The sequence below is a fragment of the Hydra vulgaris genome, chromosome 11, assembly GCF_038396675.1.
Source record: "Hydra vulgaris chromosome 11, alternate assembly HydraT2T_AEP".
In the NCBI taxonomy this organism is placed as follows: domain Eukaryota; kingdom Metazoa; phylum Cnidaria; class Hydrozoa; order Anthoathecata; family Hydridae; genus Hydra; species Hydra vulgaris.
Window position 1 is genome coordinate 40,475,001 of NC_088930.1, and position 11,782 is coordinate 40,486,782.

The 11,782-nt window shown below is 30.7% G+C and overlaps 1 protein-coding gene and 1 long non-coding RNA gene across 2 annotated transcripts in view; one reads left to right on the forward strand and one right to left on the reverse strand.

The window, feature by feature from the left end:
- Nucleotides 1-459, reverse strand: part of LOC100212172 (cyanocobalamin reductase / alkylcobalamin dealkylase) — a 937-nt gene extending 478 nt beyond the window's left edge. Inside the window, exon 1 of the mRNA XM_065811079.1 lies at nt 1-459. This exon is cut by the window's left edge and continues 478 nt beyond it. Within this exon, the coding sequence (XP_065667151.1) occupies nt 1-370 (370 nt within the window). The 5' untranslated portion in view covers nt 371-459.
- A 10,545-nt stretch (nt 460-11,004) lies between these two features.
- Nucleotides 11,005-11,451, forward strand: LOC136087264 (uncharacterized). Its single transcript, XR_010641672.1, has 2 exons — nt 11,005-11,112; nt 11,307-11,451. It is a non-coding gene; the product is annotated as an uncharacterized LOC136087264 (long non-coding RNA).
- Nucleotides 11,452-11,782: the final 331 nt, after the last annotated feature.

Sequence of the window (11,782 nt, forward strand, 5' to 3'; positions counted from 1 at the left end):
GAACTAAAACTTTTGGTTTTCTTGTGGGGCCTATGTCAAAATCATGAATAACATCAACTTCATAACTATCTTGAGTAAATTGATCTTTAAGCTCAATGAAAAGACTGGATATACATTGATCCAAAGGATCTTGATTTCCAGATAAAAATTTATTATGTTTTATATAAGGCAAAAATATTGTTTCAAACCATGATGGTGAACTTAACACACAAAAGGCAACCGTGTCTTTTGGATAACTTAACTGAAAAAAAGAACTAACTTGTTCATTGTAATTTCCAATATTAAAAGGGTAATATTCCAATCCGGTGTGTTTCTCGTGTTCTTTTAAAGTTTCAACTAACTTTGTAAATTTTGTTAATTCATCGTGCATTTTTGACAGAAAACTAAACAACTACATTTAAACGAGTAAGTTCTTCATTACGAAAAAGAGTTTCATTACAATTTTTAAATAATGAAGAAAAGATTTAAAAACATCACACTATATTATAGTCTATAAGGGTTATACTTTGTTAATATTTTTTCTCATATTGTTGCTCTTATATATATATTCTCTAAAATAAATTACACCGCCTTTTTATTTTCTTAATAAATTTGAATTTTAAATAAAGAAAAGTTTTTTTTTTTTAAGTTTTGTAAAGTTAAAACTATACCAATATCAAAATATAAGTTATGTTGACCCCCTACTTACTAATCATAAGCGTAACAATATTTTACTCCTCTTTCTTTTTAATGAAACGATGTATTATTAAATAATGAAAATAACATTTGTTTCAACAAAATATAGATAAAAAGTGTTTTTTTGACCGAAATAAAGTTATTTTGCTACAAGTTTTTAAACACAGCTCTTTTTAACCACGTTCTTCTAGTTAACGCATATTTTTTTGAGGCAAAGGTAACGGAACGACTTACTTGAATATTAGCTTTTTAATGAAAAAAAATTATTATCTTTTAGATTTGCTTTCTTGATAAAAGTTTCAAGCTGTAAACGAACTAATTGATTTTGAGAGTTTTAGGTAACCCTGAATGAGAAAAACCCACTGATCTACTGTTTGATCTGACGCACAATAAGTAATGTAAGACGCATATCAAAATTGAGAAAAACTCCTTAATTGTAGGATAGAAAGGCAAAAAAAATTTGCAGCTAAGTACAAATGTCAATAATTTTGAGTATATGTGACAAATATATAAAGACTCATCAGAAATATTTTTGATTTCTGATGAGTCTTTACTGATGAAACACAGTGTAAAATGAGAAATATTTTTGTTAAGTGATTTTCTACTAACTTATAATTGCTCTGTTCTTTTAAGAACATTGAGCACTCTATTTTGTAGAATACATTAAAAAATTTTTTATATATATATATATATATATATATATATATATATATATATATATATATATGTATATATATATATATATATATATATATATATATATATATATATATATATATATATATATATATATATATATATATATATATATATATATATTTGAAAATGTTAATGAATTTTGTTTCAATTAATGTTACGGCCTCATAAGTCAACAACAAGTTTGTATTTAGAAGTAGTACAGTGCAGATGAGCATTCTAAGACAAGTCCTTTCAATGACTTTTTATCTTTGCAAGTCGCATATATATATATATATATATATATATATATATATATATATATATATATATATATATATATATATATATATATATATATATATATATATATATATATATATATATATATATATATATATAACGATTTTAACCAATTTTAATGCATATCGAAAACAATTTTTAGTTGTAGCATAAGATTACAAATTAATAATGCAATAAAGTTTAAAAATCATAAATTGAAATCATTAAAATTTAAAACATATTCTTTAAAAAAGAATAATTAAAAACATAAAACTATTGTCTATTAGATTGTCAATTTGAAAATCTTGCGCGGGAGGGAATAGTGGCAGAATTTGAAGTTACAATACTAGGTGCTAAATTAAAAGAGGTAAATTAAGTTTTTTGAGTATTGACATCAGAACGGCTAACTGACTTTATAAAACGTTTTTCTTGATAAATAAGCAAAATAAAACAATAAAGATTGTTCTGTGTAGTCTATAAGTTCTGTGTAGTCTATAAGAGGTAATACTACAGTTAAGCAGCCTAAAACAATTTTATTTTTTTGCTACTTGCTTTTTTGTCATTGGAGACTTTTTAAGAATGCTACCTCTTACCAAACCTTCAGTCGAAACTAATAAATATTCTCTTATGTTTAAAGTCCCTTATGTTTAGTAGCGCAATAAGCAAACAAAATAATTTAGGCCGCTTAACTGCGTATCACGCTCTCGTCTTAATTTTAAAAATATATATTTTTACTTGGAATACCGCAACATTAGGTTCTATAATTTTTCCTATTCGTTTTCAAAGATCGAGCAATCAGTGTTATGCAAAAATCGGTTTTCTATTTTAAAATCAATCAGATTGCTTTGTTTTGAATTATAATAAAAACAAGGTCATTTGTTTTATTGAAAAAAAATGGAGACCAATATTTCTACTCGGAGCGAGTAGAAATATTGGCCTCCATTTGAATTTATTGTTAGATGGCATAAAAATATATGTTAAGAAAAAAAAAAAAAATACTAGTTTCATTTGGTTGTGCATCACCATTTAAAAAGCTTGTTTTCAAAATTTTTCAATTTCTAATGTACAGTCAAAATTCGAAAATAACATAATGAAATAATTTTTGATACCCAACGTTTGATCGTTCAGCTTGTGCAAGTTGTTATCTATATCATATTTATACCTATCTTATCCATATATTTTTTGCTATAGGTTAGTTGTATAAACTTACCTTATATTCAACAAAACAACAATGCAAACAATTTATTTTTAAAAAAATTTTAAAATGTTTAGTCTTACTTTAACTTGGTAACAGTTAAGCTTAACAAAAGAATTCATTTAGAACTTAAGAAAACTTATAACATTTTTTGCATCATTTTTATTCTATTAACTTTAAGGCAGCTCATGTACTATTCCCTAATAGAACTCGGAATTAGACTCAAAAAAGTGTGAAAAAGTCCATTTTAAGTCGAAATTAAAGCGTTTTTTGACAATTTTATATACACGGAAATGAACACATATATACACGGAAATGAACACATATATACACGGAAATGAACACATATATACACGGAAATGAACACATATATACACGGAAATGAACACGTATATACACGGAAATGAACACATATATACACGGAAATGAACACATATATACACGGAAATGAACACATATATACACGGAAATGAACACATATATACACGGAAATGAACACATATATACACGGAAATGAACACATATATACACAGAAATGAACACGTATATACACGGAAATGAACACATATATACACGGAAATGAACACATATATACACGGAAATAAACACATAGAAAAATAGATTTACTGACTAGTCATAGCGTGGAACAAGGGTGTGCATATCCAATGAGCATTTTTTTGATTAAATCAACCTTGTTCTTTTTTGCATTGGTAACAATGTCAGCAACTTCCTTCTCATATAAGAGGCAGACGAACTGATTTCTATGCAGTCTGAATAAACTTCGCGTTTTCTGTCCTGATTTACATCTCCAGAAACTAGAAAAATATTGAAATCTGATGAATTGCACGGATATCCTTCAAAGAAATCTCCTTGTTTTATGAAAGGAGCAATTGTCTTTGAATTTGTCTTCTACACCATCATATTGCATGTCGAAAACAACGCAGACTTTTGGCATGCCAATTGAACTGTTGACAAGTACAACATTGTTCGGGTATTTGTTGGAGATGGTAAAGTCCCGAAAAATCAACTGTTTCATATGGCGCGTTCTTTGGAGTTCATACGTATTCGATTTGTTTCCTTCCTCTCCCATTTAAAAATCTTTTTTGATGGATGAACATTGAAGTTCGAAAGGTGTGCAATGTTTGTTTCTGCTCCTGTTTGTCCACCTTTGAGTAGAGCACGTCTTCTTTGACAACTGTTTAGAAGAAGTCAGAATTAGGATAAAATAAGTAAGTAAGAATTAAAATTTTCAAAATTAAGTCAGAATTATAAAAATCTACGTTAAGTTGGAATTAAAACTTCCATTGGCGGTAGAACAACATTTGAAATCTTTTTCCGCATCAAACTGTTGCGGATTTGTGCTTAGACACGATGTCCGCCTCTTCCGCCGAGCACATGGATAAAGAACTTCATCGAGTTCTCATACCAAAACATGCAGCAGTACTTAAGTTGACTATTATTCTCAATCAAATCGTTGACAATGTGGAACAGCAATGAAACGTATAACGCTGGAAGTCAGTGCCATACATCTTTTGACACTTCTCAACTAAATACAGTAAATTCTCTTTTGATTTCCTGAGGTGTTCTTTTGGCACTTTCGAATTGTGTCCAGAGCCAACAAGCAACATTACGGCATGCTGAAAAAAAAGCAGAATCTTGTATGCTTTGATTTCCATTAACGGGTGCCTGAGAATAACGATTGCAACATAAAGGAAGAAATTTTTTGTGATGCATGTCAGCATCCATTTCGGGTCCGAACAATCAATAAATGGCCTCTTAGAGGTCCACCGGTCTTTTTGTTGATGCCTTTGCACAAGAAAACACCACGTTCATTGCATCTGAAGAAATAATAAATAGGAATAAGGTATTACTGAATTTTACGAAATTAGAGAACAGTATGTTTAATTTCGACTTACCTTTCACATCCGCAATAGGCATTTGAAGATGGGAATCCGTTTATAAACTGCCTGACTGGGCCGTCACCAATTTCAAAAAAATTGTGCACAATCAACGTTTGTGTGCTAACTTCATTTCCTTGAAAATGCACTTCAGGAATTGATAAGGACATGACGGCTTGGGAGTTCCATGATAAAAACCAACAATGACCGGTTTAGAATTTCGTGAAATGTAGAAGCGGACGCGATTTTCCAGGTGAATGCAGGGACTTATATACAAAATTGACCCATTATTGGCCAACAAGTGGATTTTACAGCTTTCTTTTGGATTTGCACACCATCTGCGCTGACTTCATAGACAAGATGGGGATTTTGTTGTTTTCCTTACACTTTCGACAATGATATTGCTTCTGATCAATAGCTTAGATACCTCATTGGCATCAATACATTTTTCGCCTAAGTCTTTAGAGGTTGATATGTGGAACACGTGCTCTGGTCTTTCTTTTTTGGTCGAGCACAAGTTGGAATTTGAGAAAAAGCTGTCATTGTAACCCAAGAGTCTCTTTTGTATTACCTTTGATGGTATTTTGTATTGTTCGGTAGTAGCAGTAGCCGCATCAGCAGTAGTAGTTGCTGCACGAGATTCTGATGATACTGTAGTTAATTTTTTCTTCTTTTCTGACGGAAAATTTGATGATATTGCGCAATTTTTATAATTTGAATCTGTTTCAGCCTCAGCCTCATCATCAGCATCCCTAAAATCCTAATTGTTTTTATCATTTCCGCTTAGTTCTACACCTGAATTACGCGGTGAATGTTCGCTGTCTGACAAATAATACTGCAGGTCTTTAAACTCGTCTTCTTTAAGTACCTCTTATTCATCTACTTCATCATCAGACTGTGCTGTATTCTAAATAGTATTCGGACGAGGAACTTTGTTCGAAGCAGGAATTTCTACTAGCACCACTGCTGATAAATTTGGAACTTTTTCCGGAATTGCCTCTTTTCATAAATAACTTCTTTAAGCGCTGGAAAATTGTATAACAAAAGGGATAATATTTCATCTACACCATATTAGTAAATTAGAATTAGAAGTTATGGCAAATTGAAATTAAAGTAGGTCAAGAAAGAAAAACTGTATATAAGCGTACTAATTCCGTGATTTTTGTATTTGTTATATTAGGATTGCTGCTTCAGCTACCGATTTATCTTCCCTACGAATGAGTTTCCAGCGCCATTTCAATAGATTCTTTTTGTATTTCATCCATTTGCCAGTCATTACGGTTGGGTTTGTATCAATGACATTTTTGGCTAAGTATTCAGGAAATTGAGTAACCAATTCATCAAGTTAAAAGCAAATATCTTTGGAAATTGATCCTATCAAAAATCCCAGTAATTCATCAAGCAATCCGCAATGTGCATATGTGCCTAATTCACCACATGGTATTGATCTGTATAAATATGTAATATAAATATAAGTGTATATTATAAATATATAGTTCTTATTTAAACTTACAAGTACTCCAACCCGGCAGTTTCCATTTGAGGACGCGATGGCTCCATCAATACTTTTCCAGACCTTGGCAATTCTGGCAATTTAAGATTAAGCCTCGAGCTTGACAACATTTGAAGTACAAATATTGTTTTTGATTGTGTCAAGATGTAAAGTAATATGTAAGAGAAGATTCTTCCATGTTGTTTCTTTCTTTGGATGTTTAGCAGGGAAATCTTTCATTCTTTCTTCGATTTCCAGATCCATAACTGATTTCAAATTATGCAGATCATTGGGAGCAATAACTTCTTCTTCAGTGTCAACAGCAGCATCATTATCAGCAATTTCGTTTTCCGCATAATTGCTGAAAAAACTGTTGACAAACGCAGCATGCGCTTGAATTACAGCAGCTTCTTTTGCAGAAAATTCATCGTCATTAAAAGGCTTGTCATCTTCATCACTACTAGTGCTACTACTGCTAGCATCAGATATTGACCCACTTTCTTCCTGCTTATCAGAAGCAGCACGCTCAACAACTAAATCCAAAAATAGCGGATGATTATGAATGTCATTTAAATTATGGCCATGTTTGATAAATAAAAACAGCTTCTTACTTTGTCTACTTTTTGCAGCAGGTGGATCATCATCAAGTGAGCAGTCACTACATGACGGGTTATAGCCCAATTCTTTTTGTGTTATTTCGGCCATATACTGAATAATTGTTTCTTTAACGCAATCAGGACTGGCTGCCCGATTGTTATTTGACCCCAAGTTTATGTATTCGTCCTCCAATGAGTGGGTAGAATAATTATCATCTGCTTCTCCTACCTCTTCTGCTACTGCATATGTACTTGGAATTGCCGGACTATCTGATTGATTTTTCTCCGGCTCAAAAACCACCAACTTCCACTTTTCAGCTGCTGCTTGTAAAGCATACTTATCAGAATCCGAAACCTCAGTTGATGATAAAGCAGATCCAAAAGATGAAGATTTTGTATCTTTGTCACTTGATAATGAAGCAGACGATGATGATGATAATGATGCAGTAGTGCTCAATGCAACAGGGTGTCAACATGTTCAAATAATTTTTTTTTTTAAATTTGATCATCAGCACGACGTTTCAATTTATTTCGATTCAATTCGGTAATTTTTAGATGCTTTTCAGATGCAGATTTTATTGCATTCCTCACTACAGTAGCTAACTCATCTTCGCGTTTAAGTCTCTGAAATTGCTGGCTTAAAAGAAAATATAGCGATTTCGAAACACGAAAGTCTCTCGATTTTTTCCTTGGATTTTGTCATTAAGTATTGATCAATGCTACTTTTACAAGAACACCCGGCCTCAGAAAAACATTCTTTCATATCAATTCACTTGTAGTTCCTCAACTTCAATGAAGCATTTTTAAAAGTAACTGTTATATTTTTTTTGATCTTATTTATTACTGTTGTCGACATACTCGGGGACGAAGAAATGCAAGATCCGTTTTCAACCATCAGCACTAAAGATATGTTGACCAGTAGTCAAGTCAATTTCAATCTCACTAGCATGCACGCTTCGGTCATCTAATATTTGAAAAAATTCCGTCTGGAAGTGGAATTTTGTTAGATTTGCTAACAACCGTCAGGTTGACCAAAAACTTTTGAAAAAACAATTTCAACTTTAGGTTTTAACTCTCAATTGTGATAAGAGGTTTTTAATAATCAATGGGAACAGTAATTTTTACTTCTCCAAGGCAAGCAAAATTCAAAAAATTTGCACATTACTTTGTCGAAAATTGGCGATTATGCGTTACCGAAGGAATGTTCAAAAATGCTGATTATGACAGCTTCTTGTTCATGATTTTCGTTACTAATTTGGTTGCTGGTAGCCCAGTGGGAATGGTGGCTGGGTTTGTGTGGGATAAGTTTTTTAACCCAGGCTTATCCAGCCTCATTGCCTGGACCAGCATTGGTGAATGTAACGAAGATGGCTTCAAAGAATTCTGTGGGAAAGATGGGGAGTTGAAGAAATTGCTAATATTTAAAACGCGTTTTCCGAGATTGACAGAAATAATTAACCCATCATTCGGCGACGTGCGATGCTGAGTGAAAAAAAACCACCGTCAACATTTAAAATGAATGAAGAGATTAAGAAAGCTAAGGCTGTCAGCGTCCGAAGATATTCCACTGGAATAGATATTGCGGACTTTCAAGATTCCTCTTCAGCGTATCCTTGTAGATGGTGTTGACAATGTTTTCTGAAGATATAGACCAGGGACCGGAACTTAATTAAACAGATTTCAAAGAAGATCAGAAAATCCGAAGAAATATGTGCTTCATTTGCTCCAATAGAAGTGCTATTAGTCAAAACGAAACTGAAAAACCTGCTGGTGATAAAGAGAGTCGAACAGGTCAAAATAAATCGAAGAAATCTTCTGCAGCTGCAAAGAAGCCGAAGAAAACCGTAAAGAAAAAGAATACCACAGAAAAAACTGCTGGCGGAAGTGGTAGAAGACCAAATCGAAGAGTCAATGAGAAACCGAGGAGGGAGTTTTGAATTATTGTTCATTTGCTCATCGGTTTCAACACATTAAAGAAAGAGCGATGCAAAGTATGTAGGAAGGAGTTTCATTTTTGGATTGTACGGCGATGACAAACGAATTGATTGAGGTACGTCATTTTTTAATACTTTGTTATTGTACTTAATATGCAACAGGAAAGACTGAAGTGATTTTAACTACAAATGTTATATTTCTGAAAATATTTTTTACAATAATAATTTAATTAATTTAATAAAAAAATTTAATAAATATAAATAATTTCGTGTTAAGGCAAAATCCTAATTTTGCCATAACTCAAATTTTTAGTTCCTACTAAATGATTACAATGCGGACGAAGTTGAGGAAGTTCAGGTTATACCAAAACCAAAGGTAAATTTTGATTTTAAATCATTACATTAAGAAAGAAATTATAACCGTTCACGTTTTTTTAATTCAGAACAAGAAGTCGAAGAAGAAGTCTGATCACAACAAGAAAGCGGCCCAAAAAGCTGCCAAGAAAGCTGCCGAAAAAGCGTATAGACGTGCCATGGAGAAAACTCAAAATAAGAAAAAAGTTAAAAGGGGTAAATAAAAAGATGAAGTTTGAATTTGATTTTATTTCCATCATTTTTATGTGTTGATTAACTTTTTAATGCAACGTACATCGGAACAATGAATAATATTTTGTTTTATCATTTTTTCTGACTGTTTAAATAATTGGGCGGATTTTTTTTTTAAATCGAATTTGAAATTTCAAATGGAAGGGTAATTTTTTGTTGTGACTTTTTTTAAATATTTGGATAATGTTTTCAATAGTAGTTCTCTTATTTTCTCATCTTTTATTTTTTCTTGAACTAAATTGGAATTTTTTTTCTGATTGAGTAATATTTTTTTTATTGAACTTGTTCTAATGATCGACTCTTTCCTGTTTTTAAACTCGTGTTTTAATGCTCTGTTTTTAATCGGACTTCATCTATGTTTTAATAACTTTTTGATGATCCCAGCTATGTTTTTTTTAATGATGCGTTGAGTCAAAGGCAAATCTAAACTATTTTGCGTGTTTCTTTTAATGGACTCATTGAGCAAAAAGAAAAATGTCAGTTAATTTGGGTAACTTCTTTTTTTAATGAATGAATGAAGAAACAAATGATTGAGTGAAAATAAAAGCCAAAATGCGTTTGAAACAATAGCTTCCAATTTATTGAAAACTGTGGAAATTTCATGTTTTTATATACTTTTGATATTATCTGTATAAATGTTTGATATTTATGTTTGTATATTAAAATTATTATAAAATCTGTTTTATTTAGGTACTTCAAGTATAATTTAAGATTGAACTAAATATTTATTATCTTATGTTAATGTTACTGATGATAATGCTATTTACAAGCTAGAAAGTAAGTCAAATTTACAAGTCACTTCGATTCAATAACACACAGGAATTTATGACTCAAATTTAGGCTTGAATAGATTTCAATTAACTTTTTGTACTATAAACTTTGTCATTTTCTGATTCACTTAGATATCATTGCAGTTTACTGACTTAGATATGATTGCAGTTTACTGACTTAGATATGATTGCAGTTTACTGACTTAGATATGATTGCAGTTTAGTAAATTTCATTACTTGAAGCTTACTTAAATAACCATTAGATAAAAGTTAGGGAAAATTAATTCAGCACATTAAGGTAGTAACAGTTTTATTTGCTGGTAACACAACAACAGGTTTATATATATATATATATATATATATATATATATATATATATATATATATATATATATATATATATATATATATATATATATATATACAAATGCAGCAATAGGTGGAACTGATGAAGTCGTACTGATTTAGGGATAGGCGAGGGCTTCAGTACATACATTGACTGATTCGGGAGAACTAGCAAGGTTGCATAACACATAGGCAAGTTGATAACACATAGGCAAAGGGTTTAGGTTGGGGCAGGGATCAATACTTTTCATTATTCTTCATTTTACAAAACATTACAATATTTATAAAACATTACATTACAATAACTTATAACAGGTTTTCAATATGTAATATTTATGGAATTAGCTAGCATAAAGTTCAAAATCAAAAATTATTTATCCGCAGTGGAAAAACTAAGAAGGACTGAGCCCGAAGATTCATTTTATATAAATAAATGTAATAATATAAGGGATTTTGGTGAAAGATAAATAATAAAGAAAAGTTTCATTTGTTGGTTTCATTAACTTTTTTACATTAATATATAGAATAAATTTATTAGGGCCGACAACTGCTGAGTCAAAAAGTGTTCAATCGTTGTTTAACAAAACAGGGAGATATGACAAAAGATCATTAAAAAAAAACATTGTTGTATAAAGCAATTTTAGGTAATTTTTAAATATTGATATAACATGTTTGTTTTTCTAATTTTATTCCACAACCAAACGATAACTTCGTTTGAAAATTATCCTGAAGAAATAGAAATTCCCCTGAATATATTTGTATAGATGCGTGCATATTTAACATCCTTAGTATGTGCTAATAAAATGCATAAAAGATTTATATGGTATTTCTTTTTTAGAAACATTGTGAAATGCAACAAAATTTGATTTGATCAATACGTTGATAGGCGATCATTTCAAGAGAGCTCCTTATAGAATAACATAAAAATTAATTTATAACGTTTTTGTATACTTTCATTATAAATGAATACAAAATAATTAAACTGTTAGAAAATTATTTCTTAAATATCTCTATGCAGATTTAGGCTTCTACACCTAAATTTGAATCGGTAAAAGTTTTTTCTATAACCTATCTTTATAAAAAAATGTTAAATGTTTACAAAACGTTCTTGTGCCCACTGGCCAGTTACAGCCGACAAAATAATTCCGAGATAGGTGACTGAAAGTAATTTCTACTTATATGGCAACCGGAAAATTATTGAAAAAATATTTCTAATTCCTGTATTGATTTAAGTAATCTATTTCTTACTTATTTCACATTTGCTAATTCCCACTTATATATTGAAAAATTAGTTGGAATTAGTACAATATTGGA